Source organism: Mustela lutreola, chromosome 15 (assembly GCF_030435805.1).
Source record: "Mustela lutreola isolate mMusLut2 chromosome 15, mMusLut2.pri, whole genome shotgun sequence".
Lineage (NCBI taxonomy): Eukaryota > Metazoa > Chordata > Mammalia > Carnivora > Mustelidae > Mustela > Mustela lutreola.
Genome location: NC_081304.1, coordinates 21,903,833 through 21,921,330, shown reverse-complemented (window position 1 = coordinate 21,921,330; position 17,498 = coordinate 21,903,833). Strand labels below are relative to the sequence as shown.

Here is a 17,498-nt window from a genome sequence, read left to right as displayed (position 1 = left end):
GGAAGATTCCTTTGAAAAATAAGTGGACAGGATTTCCGGTTCCATTTCCCTGCCCTGGGGATTCTTAGATTCTCTTCAGGTACACTGTGACTGTGCTCCCCGTTTCACTACAGTGTCGGTTTGGGTGCAAACAGGCGCCCCGACGCACTCCCTGAAGCCTCTGCAAATAGAGGCTTCCAGCAGCTGACCTCCCGCCTCACAATAAACGGCAGAGCGGAGCCTCCAGCTGACTACATTCTGGAGCTGTTTTTAATAACCCCGCGCCCGAGCGTGCTAGCTCTGGGCCGTACACAGAGTGGACCGGTATACTTCATACTGCGGTGACTGTACACAAACGCACTCTCCCCCCCACCCGCACTCCCAGGCTGCGGGGGGTTTAGGTCTTATTTTCAGCACTTGCTCAACTCTTGACAAGGAACTCTGAATCCCAATGATTTCTCCTACTCCCCCGTTCAGTGCTCACAATCCCTCTTTCGCAGCTTCTTCCCTCGCGCCGGATGCACTGGGCGGCCGTTGAGTACGAGCCTCGAGAATCTCGACCAAGACCCCAAACGCGGGGTGGGGGGTAGGGGGAAAAGCAGGTGCAGATGGAGCTAGAGGCGGCCAGAAACCGCCCGGCGACTCATGACGTCATCACGCCCCGCGCTGCGATAGGCCCTACCCACTCCACGCTGGTGAGGGTGCTCTTAAGACTCCGATGTAACCCACGTTGGAGCCTGAGGGGACATCTCGTGGACGCGCCCGGAAATGCACTCCAGAGAAACAAACAATAATCCTGAACCGCTCCAAATGCCGGGCGGACCCATACAAGCTCCTCCCTGTTCCTTCCTCGAAGATCCGCCTCCATCCTCCACCTCGGCTGTTGATTTCTTTTCCTTTTGTGGACTCGGTCTTCGGCCTGCCAGGCCTGGCGTCTCCCAGAAGGCCCAGCGTCGGGAAGGGGTTTGCAGCTGCTCCGTCATCGTGCGGCCCGTCGCGAGCCCGCGCTCGTGTGCAGGCCCAGCTCGGTTCTTGGTCTCTGGTACGAGGATTCACGCGAGGCCCTGGTCTCGGTCCCCGGAGTAGGCCGCGACCCCAGGCGCCATGAAACAGGAGGGCTCGGCGCGGCGCCGCGGCGCAGACAAAGCGAAGCCGCCGCCGGGCGGAGGGGAACAAGAACCACCGCCGCCCCCGACCCCCCAGGATGTGGAGATGAAAGAGGAGGTGGCGGCGGGTGGCGGGTCATCGGGGGAGCCTGACAGCAAAGCGGCGGGGACGGCGGCAGCGGCTGAGCACTCCCAGCGAGAGTTGGACACCGTCACCTTGGAGGGTATGAGAGCCAGGGCCGGGGACGTGCCGTGGTCACGCATGATAGCGCCCCGTTGATGTAGCCTATCCTCGGGACCCCAGGGCAGCTTCCACCGCCCCCAATTCCTTAGGATCACTCTCAGTGCCCGTCCCCAACCACCCTGACATTCCTGACCCCAGGCCCAATAATGATCCTTCTCTCCAGGCTCTGGACTCCTTTCTTAACACACCTCCTCCCGCCTTACCCTGGTTGCATTTAGAAGTAAGTCTCACTGGGCCTGTGGACTCTCTCTCTCTTCTAAGTCCTCTCCAGTCTACTCTGTTTACATCCACCGAACTGATTCTAACGCTCCCAGTATGGGATTGGTCCTTCTAGAAAGCAGTGTTTGTATTTATGTGTGCAAAGGGGGTCAGGGTGACGCAGAATACTGGCCCTGAATTTTTAAGATTGTACAAAAGTTTTCTGTTGTCTTAGCTACCTCTGGCAAACTCCTCTAAGAGAAGCCTCCGTACTCCGTATCTTGCTTCCTTGTTTCTGTAATTAAGGTACCCTAAGGATCCCATTGCTCTTTCTCTCCCTCCAGGCCCTTATTTTTGTTCTTAAAGAGTTTAAGCACATTACAGACTTTTAAGTTTTTAGGTGTCATCTTTGTTTGAATTCCTAACACTCACGTTCGACCTAAGCTGTGTACCAATCCCCCCATTTCTTTTCTCCTAGGTGCATGTTCCCAGCTTCTTACAGCCCTCTTGTTCCTCCAAATTCACATTTCACTTTCCTCAGAGCATCCTGTCCACATTTGGAGTGGGCAGAGTGAGAGCTTCCCACTGTGAATCTGGTGCTGTTTTCCCTCCTCTGGATCGAGTGGAACGAGACTCTTTATTGGGTTTTCTCTCTTAACTGCAGGAGAACCTTTCTCAAAAACATGGAGATAAGCAAAGTTATGCTCCTGGGTGGTGTTTTTGAGGATGTAATGTTGACTGCATCAGTCCCTACTCTAAAGTTGGGCCACAGGCTCAGTATCTAATCAAGACACTTTTACCCAAAATAATGATAGCCGTTGGCAAAGGTGCTACTGGATTCATACATATATTTCTTATAAAGCACTTCATGTTGTTGTTGTAAAGTAGTTCGTGTTTCATTGCAGGAAGTCTCAAGTAGCAGGGAATAACATCAGCCATGGTTGACATTTTTTTTCTATGAATTTTTGAGCTGTTCTGTAATTGAGATCAAGTTATATAGACAGTTTGGAGCAAGACATAACTAAATACAGCTGATTTTGTGTGCTTTCATCTAACATATCCATAAACATAGCATTCAACTTATTCCAGAAACGTTTATTGAATACCCGATATAGTGGCTAAGCATACAAGCTCTGATATTAGTTGCCTCATCTCTGTATATGAGAGTAATATTACCTACTTCATTGGGTTGATGTAAAGGTTAATATGCTTAGAACCTGTGTCCAGCACAAGGTGAACCTATAGTAAACTCTCTGTAGTGTTATCAGTTACCATTATTATGCCATGAAGCAGACCCAGGCAGTCTGTGCTAAACGTACAAAGGTAACTAAGAAACTACCAATTCAGTGCGTTCCCTTATTCTTGGACACTTGTTTCCAGTTTTTTAGCATTGTAAATAGCTTTGCAGCAGTCATCTTTGTACCCAAGTTTTTAATCTACCTTTATGATTATTTCTTTAGATTCTCAATATGCCTTAGTTGAGAGGGCATATGTTTTTAAAGCTTTGGATGGGTATTGTCCAGAGAAACTATACCGATTTACATTATACCAACAGAAATATCCTGTTCATCCTTGACTCTGTTATGTTTTTTTTTTGTTTTTTGTTTTTTATCAGAGAGAGAGGGAGAGAGAGCGAGCACAGGCGGACAGAATGGCAGGCAGAGGCAGAGGGAGAAGCAGGCTCCCTGCGGAGCAAGGAGCCCGATGTGGGACTCGATCCCAGGACGCCGGGATCATGACCTGAGCCGAAGGCAGCTGCTTAACCAACTGAGCCACCCAGGCGTCCCTGTTATGATTTTTTTAAAGGATTATTTATTTTAGAGAGAGCACAAGTGCACAAGGTGGAAGGGCAGAGGGAAAGGCAGAAAGAATCTCAGGCAGACTCCACACTGAGCACAGAGCCCAGCACAGGGCTCCATCCCAGGACCCTGAGATCACAACCTGAGCTGGAACCAGGAGTCAGATGCTCAACCAGCTGCATCACCCAGACGCTCCTCTGTGTTACGATTTTTTAAGTATTACCAATTTGGTAGTTGAAAACATTTCTATTTGCAATTATTCAAATGCTAGTGAAATATATTTTCATATCAGTTAGCTGTCTGCGTTTTGCTTTGTCTGTTTATGTTCATTTTTACTTATCCTAATTTACGCAAAGCTCTTTGTAAAATAAGATTATGACTGTAGTCACATTTGTCACAAATATTTTTCTTTTGTTCACACAGTTACACAGAAGGATTTTTTGCAGAGTGGAATTGATCATTCATGGGGGTAGGGGGGTGGGGGATTTCTCCCACTGTTTATATTTAGAAAGTCTTTTCCTATTTAGAGAACTGATAAGTCTCCATGTGTTTGTCTTGTATGTGTTTCTCATGGTTGCTTCTCCTTTCTTACTCCTTCTGTCACCCTCTACCCTTTCCCCCGCCCCAGCTTTATTTTTCTTTGTCTCTTGGTTATGTCTTAAAATCACTGAATGGCATCTGTAAGTATTGCTTAACCATATCAGGCAAAAGAAATGACCAGCAACATCTTGCCCTTCTATAAGAGGCTCCCTAGAACTACTTGTCTAGAGTGGTGGGAGAATAGGAATAATTAGAAGTAACATTTTTCTCTTCTGTGGTCCTCCTCAGACATCAAGGAGCATGTGAAACAGCTGGAGAAGGCAGTTTCGGGCAAGGAGCCTCGATTCGTGCTGAGGGCCCTGCGGATGCTACCTTCCACATCGCGCCGCCTCAACCACTATGTTCTGTATAAGGCTGTGCATGGCTTCTTCACCTCAAATAATGCCACTCGAGACTTTTTACTACCCTTCCTGGAAGAGGTAAGTGAATCAGGTGCTTTAAGGTACAAGCTTAGCCTCAGACCACACCCCACCCCCACCTCTCAATGTAATTGTTTCCCATCCTAAACCCTGTCATATAATCTGCTGTAGCTGACTAGCAAAACAATGCAGCCCATTTTAATACCCATCCATTTGTCCACTAATAAGGGAACCATCCTGCCCTGTAGTATCATTCTTCTGAGTCAGGGAAAAGAGCTGGGAATCAGGACCCTTCCAGCCAAACTCTGTTCCTGCTGCTCCCCAACACCAACACTTTCCTCCCATTGGGTGATGTTTCCATTGTCCTAGGAGAAGGTACCACCCCATCTCTGCCTCCAAAGCCTCACTGTGGACGTATAAGATGGTGGTTAAGAGCACAGATTCTGGAGGTAGAGTTGCATTTTCATCCCAGCTCTGTCATTTGGTACCTGTGGGACTTGGACAAGTGATCTAACCTCCTGATGCTTCATTTCTCCTTTGTTAAATGTGGCAAACGGATTTGGGGGATGCAGGGGAAGAAAGGAGTATGTGTAAAACTCTTAGAACTGTACCTAACACATAGTGAATACTGAAGTTCGTTTGGTGCTGGCAGTGGACTCTGTGTCAGGAGAGGCCTCTCCTTTTCCTTTCTGGCTGTAAAATCCCCCTTATGTCCAGGTCCTACCCCTTCTCACACCTCATTGTCCTTCAGCCATCTCCCTGTATGCTCATGGACTGTTCCGTAGAACAGACTCAAAAAATCCCTTGAGGTGGAATGATGATGAATTTGTTGTTTGGGAACAGACACCCTCTTCCGTCTTCACCTTGAAAAAAAATTTTAACCCATATATCTCTACATTTACCCCCAACATGTTTTGCTTTTTGAGCTTTTGTACATTATGCCAGTTTTGGTGACTAGCTCTGATAAGTACAATGTATATGTCAATTTCTCCCAAATTTCCTTTGTTTCCACCAAAAAAAATTGTATCTCATTATTCTTGACCTCCTCTCTAGAATTATATTACCTTATTAAACCCTCTCTGATAAAATTTGCAGAGGTTCCAGGTGTAATGGTTTAATCTCTACTTAGATTGTAGGCTCTTTGAGGGGTCCTACATCATCCTTTCTGTCACCATTATGGTTTTTGTTTTGTTTTTCCATTTTTTTCACTTTTCATTTCTCTTGCCAGCCTCCTTGATTTCCTTTGGATCCAAAGAGACTGTGCCATCTTTATTTTTATATCCCCAGTACCTAGAAGAATTTTGCATATAATAGGTACTTAGTGAATATTTATTGAAATACATCCTGAGTATTAAATAAATTCTTAACTGGTTGATCTGACTGAGCTTTTCCACAGTAATTCCTATCTCCTCCTAGCCCATGGATACCGAAGCTGATTTACAGTTCCGTCCCCGAACAGGAAAAGCCGCGTCAACCCCCCTCCTGCCGGAAGTGGAAGCCTACCTGCAGCTCCTCGTGGTCATCTTCCTGATGAACAGCAAGCGCTACAAAGAGGTATCCAGGACCAGTGAGCCAGAAGAACAGGCCCCCAGCGGTCCATGGGGTTTGTGGGAAAAACCATCTCTGGTGAAGAATTGGAGAGAGTCCCTGGGTTCTTCATCATCCCCCTCGACTCTTTCGCCCATGTGGGAATGTGCTGAACCCCACATCCAGGGAATCCCCCTTAGACCCTATTGAGACACCATGAGAAGGGGCTGGCACCGCGCTTCTCTGTGGCATGGTACCAGTGCGGTGGATTCTGTTAGGAAAAGGAGATTTGGAGATAGAATCCTGAGTTCAAATCCTAGCTGTACCTTAGGCAAATCAGTTTCTCCTGGATTTGTGTCAAATGGGGAAAACAGTGCCCAACTCACGACATCACTGTTGATGTTAAGTAAAATACTAGCACAGTGATCCGCATAGAGTAAGCTTCCATGGTATTTCAGTAAGTGGCAGCTCTGATGACAGGACTGAACAGCTCTGTGGGTACTGCACTGCCACTGGCTCCCCAGCTGGGGCCAAGTTCTTTGTCAGTCACAGCCACTGTCCAAAGAATATGCTCAAGAAATGACAGGTCCAGGGCGCCTGGGCGCCTTGGTCATTGAAGCATCCGACTTTTGATTTGGGCTCAGGTCATGATCTCAGAGTTGTGGGATCGAGCCCTGAGTTGGGCTCCACACTCAGCAGGGGTGTGCCTGAGATTCTTTCCCTCCCCTGCCCTTCCACCCCCACCCCCCGCTTCAGTGTGTACATGTGCCCACCCATGTGCTCGTTCTCTCCAGTAAGTCAGTCTTAAAAATGAAAGAAATGACAGTTTCCTCTGCTCCATTTCCTGTTTTATTTTTTCCTTGCCTTGCCACGAGTTGGTTTTTGTTTGTTTTGAGATATAATTCACCCCCTTTAAGGTATACAGTTAGGGAGCGCCTGGCTGGCTTAGTCAGTAGAGCATCCACTCCTGATCTCTGGGTCATGAGTTTGAGCCCAACACTGGGTACAGAGATTACTTAAAATTAATTAATTAAATATATTCTTTAAAAATTAAGGGTACAGGGGTGCCTGGGTGGCTCAGTGGGTTGGGCCTCTGCCTTCAGCTCGGGTCGTGATCTCAGGGTCCTGGGATCGATCCCCGCATGGGGCTCTCTGCTCAGCGGGGAGCCTGCTTCCCCCTTTATCTCTGCCTAATTGTGATGTCTCTCTGTCAAATAAATAAAATCTTAAAAAAAAAAATTAAAGGTACAGTTAAGTGGGTTTTGATGTGTTCACAAGGTTGCGCAATCATCATCACTGTCTAATTCCATAATAATTCATCACCCCAGAAAGAAACCCCGTCACAGTTAGTAATCACTCCCCATCCTCCCCTCACCCCAGCCTCTGGCAACGACTATTCATCTGCATTATCTGATTCATGGATTTTCCTATTCTGGACATTTCCTATAAATAGAATTACATAACACATGGCCTTTTGTGTCTGACTTCTTTGACTTAGCATGATGTTTTCTAGATTTGTCCACGTTGTAGTGTATATCTATATTCCAGTTCTTTTTATGTATGAATAATACTCCATTGTAGGGATAGTTATGAATAGCGCTGCTGTGAACATGTGTGTACAAGCTTTTTTTTTATTAAAGACTTTATTTATTTGACAGATCACAAGTAGGCAGAGAGGCAGGCAGAGAGAGGGGGAAGCAGGCTCCCTGCTGAGCAGAGAGCCCAATGCAGAGCTCGATCCCAGGACCCTGAGATCATGACATGAGCTGAAGGCAGAGGCTTAACCCACTGAGCCATCCAGGCGTCCCTGTGTACAAGCTTTTATGTGAACATACATTTCCAGTTCTCCTGGATTGATGCCTGAGAGGGAAGTTGCTGGCTCATAGGGTAGCTCCCCGTTTAACTTTTTGAGGAGCTCCCACCTGATTCTCATTTGGCTGCCTCCACAGGCACAGAAGATCTCAGACGACCTGATGCAGAAGATCAGCACTCAGAACCGACGGGCCCTGGACCTTGTGGCCGCGAAGTGTTACTACTATCACGCCCGGGTCTATGAGTTTCTGGACAAGCTGGATGTGGTGCGCAGGTACAGGGAGCCAGAGTCTGACCCCAAGGTTTAGAACTGTCCCTCAGGGTCTTCCCTACACTCCACCTCAAGGGAGGACTGATGGGTAGGTCAAGGGTAGAAGGACAGGACGGAAAACATTTCACTCCTCAGCTTAAAACTGTTGGTGGCTCCCCATGTTCCTCAGGGAAGAGCTGAAGTCATGACAGCATGTGAGGCTTGGCGCCTGCTCACTACCTTCAAGTCTCTGCTTTTCCCTGCTCCCCTGATTGGCTGCCTGGCCATGCTGGCCAGGCAGGAAGGGTTCTTCCTTCCGCCTTTAGTGCTCTTCTCCCTCCTTCCTTCAGCCTGTGTTTAATCATTACCTTTTCAGAAAGGTCCTACCCTGATCAAGCTGTTTAAAATTGCAGCCCCATCCTCCTCACCTCCTGCGTTCCCCAGTGCACTTACCCTGGTTTCTCCATAGTCCGGATCTCCTTCTGTCGTGCTACCTACGACGCCTACTTGTCAGGATCATTGTCTGTCTCGTCCATTGGAATGCACAGTTGCATCCTGTTTGTGCACCTGGGACAGTGTGTCACACCGTGGGCACTCGAGAGTTGAAGAGTCAGTGAATAACCGGAAAAGCAGTTTGTGTCACTTGTTTTGGAATTGAGAGAGTAGAGGGGTCACAGCTGTTCAAAGTCGTTCTTCGAGACGTTTGACATGCTTTTCTCACCTTCGTGCAGCTTCTTGCACGCTCGGCTCCGGACAGCCACGCTCCGGCACGATGCGGACGGCCAGGCCACCCTGCTCAACCTGCTGCTGCGGAACTACCTGCACTACAGCTTGTACGACCAGGCCGAGAAATTGGTGTCCAAGTCCGTGTTCCCCGAGCAGGCCAACAACAATGAGTGGGCCAGGTACCTCTACTACACAGGTGAGCGAGGGGCGCGGCCCCCAGGCCAGAGGGGGTGTCTGGCTCCCTGGCACAGAGTGCTGGAAGATAGGGCGCGCTTGGTGCCCAAGGGGCCCGTTTGGCGCTCTGGCTTGTGAGGGGCTTTGGGTGATGCTGTTCTCCTGAGCCACTCTCTCCTCCGCACGCAGGCCGGATCAAAGCCATTCAGCTGGAGTACTCAGAGGCCCGGAGAACAATGACCAATGCCCTTCGCAAGGCCCCTCAGCACACAGCTGTCGGCTTCAAACAGACGGTGAGCAGCAGTTCTCCCTTTGCCGCTTACTCAGCTGATAATGCCTTCGTTCTCCCTTGCGCGGGGACCCCGGGAAGGCCTCCTGAACCTTCATTATCCAGGAGTTGCATTGCATGTCCCTTTGTGCATAGCACTGGTCAGAGCGCACAAAGCAGACTCTGCCTGCACCTCCCGTGGTTTATACTCTGAAAATTCTCCTTGGTAGATGGTTCAGAATGTTCCCCTTTCCCTGGCAGTCCTTATAGCCATGCCAGGCCTGGGCCTGGGTTGTGTTGAGAAACCCTAGACTCTTTCCTGGTCCCTCGCATGCCTATTTGGGAGCGGTGTTTTCTGTGGCCAGGGAGCCTGGGAAATCTCCATCAGGCTGACAGATTTGGGTACAAACAGATCTCGGCCACCTGAGAGCTCTCAGTCACCAAGTACTTTTTGAGTGCTGACCTTGGTACTAGGCACTGTGAGCTCGGTAAACAGCATTGACTCAGCAAGGCTGGAGGGCCTGTGTAAAGTCGCAGAGTCTGGTAGCCGGAATTTGGACCCACCTTTCCAAACTACAGACCTCCGTTCCCACCTTAACATGATTGCCACCCCCTCATCCCCTTGAAAGAGAACCAGATGGAGATGTACAGTGATTAGGTCCATCTAGTCAAGATGTGGTTTGTTTCTGTTCAGAGGTTCAGAGAAAGACAGGTTTGGTTTTGGTGAAATAATTAAAGACATCTTAAAAATAGTTTAATCTGGTTTTTGATGATGGGTAGACTTTCACAGAAAGGAATGGCTTTTCAGACATTCACAGTACGTGTGCAGAATATTCAGAATATTAGATTGCTTACAACATGCAGTGTACCCTAAAGTCATAAAGATACAGGTAATCCGTATATAAACTGTGCCGTGCCCTGGGGAGAGGCATTCTGGGAAAGCGCAGACTGTACTGCCAGTGGCTGTGGGCCCCGTGGTGGAGGCAGGTGGCAGCGAGGAGCAGAGGGAGCTGGAGTGAGGTCTTTGGCCAGCAGACTGTGAGGGAGCCACCCCCCACCCCACCTTCCCTAAGTTGCCTCCATGTCTTTTGGATTTGTCTCCTCTCTGGCATTACCAGTGCCTTTGTTTGAGCCACTGGCACTTCTGGTCATCTTCCCCGCTTTATGAACCCAATTTCCACATGGCCGCCCAGCTGAACAGAGCTCCGGGCCCGTCTCTGCCTTGCCCAGGAAGCTTACATTGCTCCCCACAACCAGCCCAAGAGAGTATCACAGGTCCTGGGAGGGAGGCAGGCAAGGCTTATGATGACACAGCCGCTGCCACCGATGCCACCCACTGTACGGACAAGGAAGCCCAGGACTCGGTCACTCAGCCTTTCCGAGCTAGTGAGTGAAGACTAGCATTCTGTCTCTAAACTCCAAACTTGGTCTGGCATTCAAAACAGCACGTCCGCAGACAGGCCCCACGTCCCTCATGATAGCCTTCCAAACTTCTTGAGACATGTGCTCACGCTGGTGAGTCTGTCCCCTCGACCAAAACATCCTTCTCTTTCTGCTTCACCTGAATCCTGACGGCGTGTGCGTGTTAACTTGTGCCTCTTTCCTGGGTCTCCCCGCACTCCAGGGAACGGGGTAGCATCGGAGGTGTGTGGGGGTGAGTGTCGGCATGGTCACCCACCACCCATCTTTCTTTCTTTTTTAAGATTGATTGATTGATTGATTAGAGAGCACAAGCAGGGGGAGAGGGAGAAGCAGACTCCCTGCTGAGCAAGGAGTCCGATTTGGGGCTTAATCCCAGGACCCTGGGATCATGACCCAAACCGAAGGCAGACACTTAACCAACTGAGTCACTCAGGTGCCCCAACCCACCACCCATCATAATGGCTTACTTCTCTCTTGACTCTGGCTGTCACGTGGTTTAGCCCCCTGTGGTCCTGTTCGTCTTGCTTCGTAGGCAGCTCCTACATCACTGGCATCATCGCCTCCATTGTAATTTTCCTCGCTTGGTGCTAAGTCCACAGGAGGCACTATTCACAAATCCCTCACGGTTTTATGGAGAAGAAAGGGCCGGTTCTCCCCGGTAGTTCCGGAGTCCACATGGCCTATTGTCAAAGGTTCTGCCCAGGGGCCAAGTTCTCTACGCTTACCTCCTTTCCTCCAATAATAGTCCACATCCCTAATCAGCATCTTTGGCAGATTCCTTAGGCCTCTGGGCCCTGTCTCCTCCTTGTTTCAGAGCCATGGGACCTGCCCATCTGGCCTGAACTTCCAGAGCATTGCTGTGGCAGCGTGGTGTGCACGTGGAACTTAGAGCTCCGTGTGGTCACGGGGGCAGCTCTTCCCGGTCCCTGGCTCTGGGTGCAGGCACAGCTCTGCACAGGCCTCATCACGGAGCCGCTTTCCCCGTTTCACAGTGTGTCCGAGTGCACTGACGCCCTCTTTCTTTCCCTCCTCCCTCCTGCTGGGGCTCCCTGCCCACTATGTTCCCGTGTCACATACCACCAGGTGCACAAGCTTCTGATTGTGGTGGAGCTGCTGCTCGGGGAAATCCCGGACCGACTACAGTTCCGCCAGCCGTCCCTCAAGCGCTCACTCATGCCCTACTTCCTTCTGACTCAAGGTAAGGCTGGTCCCCCTCCCAGAGCTGGCCGGACCCCTGACGCCATGACCTCCTCTGTGGGTTTGCCTGTTTGCATCATCTGATTCACTCCTCTCCCCCTCCAGCTGTCAGGACCGGAAACCTAGCCAAGTTCAACCAGGTCCTTGACCAGTTTGGGGAGAAATTTCAAGCAGATGGGACCTATACCCTAATCATCCGACTGCGGCACAACGTCATTAAGACAGGTGTGGGTCAGAGTCTGGGAGGGCCACTGGGAGAGCAGGGCACAGATGAGGCTTCTGCAACGGGTGTCCATGGGTGGGTGAAGGGGCTGTGCCCACCCTGCCCATGCCATTGCTCCTCCCTCTCCCAGGTGTGCGCATGATCAGCCTCTCCTATTCCCGAATCTCCCTGGCCGACATCGCCCAGAAGCTGCAGCTGGATAGCCCAGAGGACGCGGAGTTCATTGTTGCCAAGGTGGGGCTGACTCGGGGACTGAAGCCGCCATGTTCCTGCTGCATTTCAGGCCACAGGAATGGGAGAAGATTGGTTAAGGAGGGGGTGGCGTGGTCTTTTCAGAGAGTGCTGGTCTTAGAGTGAAGCCTGACGGTTTTCAGAGAGAAATTGTACACAAGGGAGCAGGTGAGAGTATAAGGAGGAAAGGGACAGGACAGGATGTTCTCAGGTTTAGAAGATGGGCTTTCTGGTGACCTTGCATCCCTTGGGGGGCCTGCAGGCCATCCGGGATGGTGTCATTGAGGCCAGCATCAACCACGAGAAGGGCTACGTCCAGTCCAAGGAGATGATTGACATCTACTCTACCCGTGAGCCCCAGCTGGCCTTCCACCAGCGGATCTCCTTCTGCCTCGATATCCACAACATGTCTGTCAAGGTGAGAAGCCGGGGCTGCAGGGGTGGAGTTGGCAGTACCCAAGGAGTCCTCAGAGGAGAAGAGCCGAGTTTCAGCCCATCTCTGTAGAGTCGCTGAACGGCAGGGCAGGGGCCTGGTGGGAACAAAGGACTCGGCCTGTGGGCCTGTAAGACCCTTGACTGCCTCTGAGGGTCTGGCTGCCAGGGAGGAGCAGATGGATTCAGAGTGAAGGCTTCCAGATTTACTTCCAGACTGGAGTCCTTCACCTTCTCTGAGCCTGTTTCTCCATCTGTAAGGCTGAGAGTGAAAGACCTGCCCGGCCTGCCTTGGGGCTGAGGTCATGAGATGCAGTCGCTGTCTCAGGGCACTTAGTGAAGCCTGAACTGTGGAGAAGGCGAGGCAGGTACCTCGTTCCACAAAAGGCTGTTAAGCCCTGATCCTGTGGCAGGCTCTGACCTAGGTACTGGTACTGTGTGTCAGATTTTTCCTGGTCTCTTCTTGCCTCAAGGAACTGGGGTTGTTGTTACCTTGCTTAAAATCAGGTAAATGCTGTGCTCAGGGAGACATGAGAGGCCCTTTGCAACCTGGTCCCCTCCCACTGGTGTTCCCTCCCCCTCTCCCCCAACTCTCTCCCTGATTTTCCTTCCTCCCCCTCCCTTGCCTCTCCTATCCGCCCCCGCCAACGCCAGCTGGTCCCACTCTGCTCAGGCCAGGCCTTTTCACACATGGAAACCTCTGCCTGGAATGCTTTTCCTCCATTCCCACAGCAGTCTGTTCCTTTCCTCCTTTCCCTCCTCACTGCCAGTCCCCCTCCCTGCGCCTTCAGGGACATTAGTCACTTAAACCTCCGGGTCTTCTGATTCTCTCCTTTAGCAGTTACCACGTGATGTAGTAATTCACTAACATGCCTAGCTCCCCAGTAGGCTCAACTGGAGATTGAATAACCTTCCTCCTGTCGTGGTGTCTGGTACACAGAAGGAGCACAATAAATGTAAGTTAAGTGCATGCCTTCTCTTCATCTGATTGCTTCTCTCTCTCCTGTGCTTCAGGCCATGAGGTTTCCTCCCAAATCATACAACAAGGACTTGGAGTCTGCAGAGGTAAGGTGCATTCTGCTTTAGATAGAACTGAAACATTCAGACTTTCTCCAGAGAGGGAAGAGGGAGGCAGTGTCTGGAAAGGCTTGGAGCAGCTCCAAAGCTTTGGCAGTCCCTGACCTTGGGGGGGATTGGGCTGGATGAAGCACTGTGTGAGAGAGCCCCACTGGTCCCCAGCAGCCCAGCCCTCACCTTACCTCTTGCTCCAGGAACGGCGTGAGCGGGAACAGCAGGACTTGGAGTTCGCCAAGGAGATGGCAGAAGATGATGATGACAGCTTCCCTTGAGCTGGGGGGCTGGGGAGGGTTGGGGTGAGTGGGGACTGGCTCTTTATCTACCCCCCCCCCTTGGGGTACCCTGCCTGGGGAACTGGCCCCTTTCTGTACATGTCTCACAGACTCATATGTGCGGGGGGTGAGGGGTGCAGGGAGCCGGCCACCCCACCTCACCCCAGGACCCCTCCCCAGCCAGTGACATAGCACACGGTGGGCAGGAAGGTGGGCGGGCAGCCTCCCCAGGGCAGGGTCCTGGCCAGTGGTGTGGGCAGCAGAATGGGAGGGAATAGCCCTGTGCTCTCCCGGGAGTCGGGGACTGGAATTGGGACATGTGCTGGGATGTATGTTTTTTGAAGCTTCAATTATGATTTTTAAACAATAAAAAGTTCTCCAAAGTTCTTTGTGCATCATTTAGTGACAGTACTCTGCTCTCACACTCTGCAGTGTTGACAGCCAGATTTTTCTATCTAGCCCAGTGTGACTGTGGATGAGGACAGGGTCAAAGGCAGGGGGAGCCAAGGGCAGGGGGAGCAGAGGAGCAGATGCTGATCTGACACCAGAAGGGCCTCTCTCCTCTCTAACTGGCTGGCCAATATTGGGCAAGTCACTAAACCTCAGTGTCCTTCCCCACATTTGTCCAATAAAGGATTAGACTCTTGAGCTGGATCTGAAGTTAGAAATCTAGACCTCTGGAGGATCAAGGGAAAGGCAAGGGACTGGCCCTTGGGTGAGGTCTGCAGAGGAGAGAAGGGGCTCCAGAAGTGGAGAGCAGGGCCTTGCCCAGTTGGCCCTTAATGGATGGGAGAACAGAACTGGGTCAGGCAGGACCCCCTCCCCCTCCCTGTGGCCCCGCCCACTTACTCCAGCTGTGGATTGGAGTGGAGGTGGGAATGGGTCTGGGTAGGTCTGGAAGTCTTGGCCTCGAGGGGTACTGCTCCCCATCTTGGCTCATTGAATTGTGGCTGTGTTTGTGTCCCCTATCCCCCAGCCCCTGGTACCTTGCTGTACATGTGCTCTGTTCCTGCCAAGAGCTCTGTTATCTGAGTGGGGCCTGGGGTTTTTTGCCTCCTGGTAACTGTGTTCCCTCTCCTGCTAACTGTGTTCCCTCTCCTGCTGTGCTCTGGCCCTCCAGCCCATGGATTTCTACACCACCTCCAGGCTTCCTGCCTCACAATGATATATCCCCCTGGCTTCTGAAACACTCCCTTGAGATCAAATACTCCTAGGAGGTGGTGTGAAAGTCCTAACTAGCTTGGAGATTCTTAGAGTGCATGAGGGGTTTGTGTCCTCCTGGGCCTTTGCCCATTGCCTCATACCCTGGGTCCAATGAAGTTTTGTTTGTTAGGAAAGGTACACTCTGTTCATACCAACTGAAGATTTTCATCCCCCAATATCCCTAATTTCCGCTAAAGGCATGTTTTAGACTGGCCTGGCTTTGGTTCCTGATCCATCCCAGCCGTGGTCACAGTGACTGGTCATTGCCCATTTGCTTTAAAAAGCTACTGCCACCTCTCAGTGTAATGAAACTCTTAAAAAGAAAAAGAAAAAAAAAAAGATTATCTGGGGGTGCTTGGGTGACTCAGTTGGTTAAGCATCTGATTCTTGATTTCGGGGGGGTCATGATCTCAGGGTTGTGAGACTGAGCCTTGTGTTGGGCTCTGCACTGGGCATGGACCCTGCTGAAGATTCGCTCTCTCTCTGCCCCCACCCCCTACCCCAGGTTCTTGCTGGAGCACATGCAGTCTCTAAAAAAAAAGGAAAAAAAAAAAAAGACTTTATTTTTAAGTAATCTCTACACCTGATGTAGGGCATAAACCTACAACCCCAAGATCAAGTGTCACGTGCTCTACCAACTGAGCCAGCCAGGTGCCCCAAGGTTATGAATCTTAACAGTCAGCACCCAGCTCAAAGTGCTTTAGACCCTCTCCTGGTTGGTAATAGAATGGAGAGTGTCACCCTGGTCTAGAGAACTGGGGGTCATTTGCCATGATTTCCTGGTTCTTGCCCACCTGGAATCTATGGACTATTTTTCTGTCTGCTCACTGGAAGTTTCTTGTAATTCATTCCCATTGGCTTGGTTTTCTCTTCCTGGAGAAGCTTAGTGCCCTTTTTGTGCTCGCAGAGTTCACTGTGCACTCCACCTTCTGGTTTTTTTCTTTTTAATTAGAGAACTACAGAGAAGCACGAAGAATAACATAACAAATCCCCACGTATTTCCACCCAAGTTTAATAAATGGTGACATTTAGTTATCATTTCGAGGAAAACCACAGCTCAGTTGGAAGCCCATCTTGTTCCTTTCCCAGGCCCTTCCCTACCTTCCCTGGAGGCAGCCGCTCCCATGAATTCAGGGGTAGCCCTCCAGGTTGTCTTTATACCTTGTGTTAAGCAAAATATGGTTGCATTTTTAAATCTTTTAAATGATGTATCTATCACATAAATGTAACTTGCTCTCCACTCACTCTTGGTTTTGAGATCTAGTCGTGTTGATACCATTCCTAGCACTGTCCTAAGCACTTTGAAACAGCACAGATAAAGCCGGTTAATTCCTTTCCTCATGGAGTTTTCATTCCATGAGGGGCTGAGGCGGAGGCATCTGTGGACATTGATTTATTTAGCCCTTTCCTGACTGGTGCGCATCAATTTGCTCTGACAGAGGACAGCTCTGTGTCTCCTGGTATGCAGGGACAGTGGATGTGATGTGCAAACTTTTCTCAAAGGGCCAGATGGCACATTTTTAAGGCTCGTGAGCCATATGATCTGTCACAACTATTCATTTCAGTTCTGACCTTCTTGAAAGTGGCTATAAACAATATGTAAACAAATTAAGAACACCAGGGTTTGAATTGCGTATGACGTTTACATGTTAGGAAATATCCTTTTGATTTTCCACCCAACAACTTAAAAATGTAAAACCCATTCTTGACACGAGGTGTCCATATCTTGGCTCCCAGGCTGAGTCTGCAACAAATGAGTCACCCCAGAACCCTTTGAGAGATGCTCCAGGTCCTGTACCAGATGAAAACAGGAAGCATGAGGGGAAGTCTTGGGCCAGTTCTGGCCATTGAGAAACACCTGGGAAAGCCTTCAGGAAGCTGGAAGGCGGAATGACTGCCAGGGGTCTCCAGAGCCAGGCCCTTTGCCAGAAGATGGTTCTGGTCCGGCTCAGCCTGTGCGACCTGGCCAGTGGCAAGCCCTGGCTCTCTACCTGGTCTTTATCGTCCCATGCATAGGGCTGAAGTGGGGATCAAGCCCTCCTCTGGGAGGAACGGCTCTCCGAATAGGAAGGTAACGTAATGGGGATAGTGCAGGCTGGGGAAGCCTGACTCTCCGTCCCGCCTGGCCTGGCCACCGCCTCCTTCTGAGATCTGAGGCAAGACCCTTCACCTCACTGACCTGCCCTTTGTCTCTAATGAGAGCGATCCACATCCTTCCGCTCGGTTTGGAGGATGAAGGACGCAAGTGTGATGGAAGGTGCCTGACATATAAGAGGTGTCCAATAATTACCAGCTGACTTTTGGATTCTTTCCCTATGGAATGGAGGCCAGAATGCTTCCCAGGACGGGCAGCTCACTCCCCCTGGAAGCAGCCCACTCCATTTCTCACACTTCTGACC

At 50.5% G+C, this 17,498-nt stretch overlaps 1 protein-coding gene across 1 annotated transcript; it reads left to right on the top strand.

Annotated features, from left to right (window-relative positions):
* The first annotated feature begins 901 nt into the window (after nt 1-901).
* PSMD3 (proteasome 26S subunit, non-ATPase 3) lies at nt 902-14,279 on the top strand. The gene is made up of 12 exons (XM_059148474.1): nt 902-1,309; nt 4,155-4,345; nt 5,702-5,839; nt 7,762-7,898; nt 8,606-8,796; nt 8,964-9,067; nt 11,548-11,662; nt 11,767-11,886; nt 12,015-12,118; nt 12,378-12,533; nt 13,562-13,612; nt 13,819-14,279. Exons 1-12 carry the CDS (start codon nt 1,084-1,086, stop codon nt 13,894-13,896), a joined length of 1,611 nt encoding a protein of 536 aa, XP_059004457.1. The 5' UTR covers nt 902-1,083; the 3' UTR covers nt 13,897-14,279.
* Nucleotides 14,280-17,498: the final 3,219 nt, after the last annotated feature.

Coding starts and splice junctions, on each gene's coding strand:
- PSMD3 (XM_059148474.1), top strand. CDS start 1,084: ATGAAACAGGAGGGCTCGGCGCGGCGCCGCGGCGCAGACAAAGCGAAG. Junction 8,797..8,963: donor CAGGTACCTCTACTACACAG/GTGAGCGAGGGG, acceptor CTCCGCACGCAG/GCCGGATCAAAGCCATTCAG. Junction 11,663..11,766: donor CTACTTCCTTCTGACTCAAG/GTAAGGCTGGTC, acceptor CTCCCCCTCCAG/CTGTCAGGACCGGAAACCTA.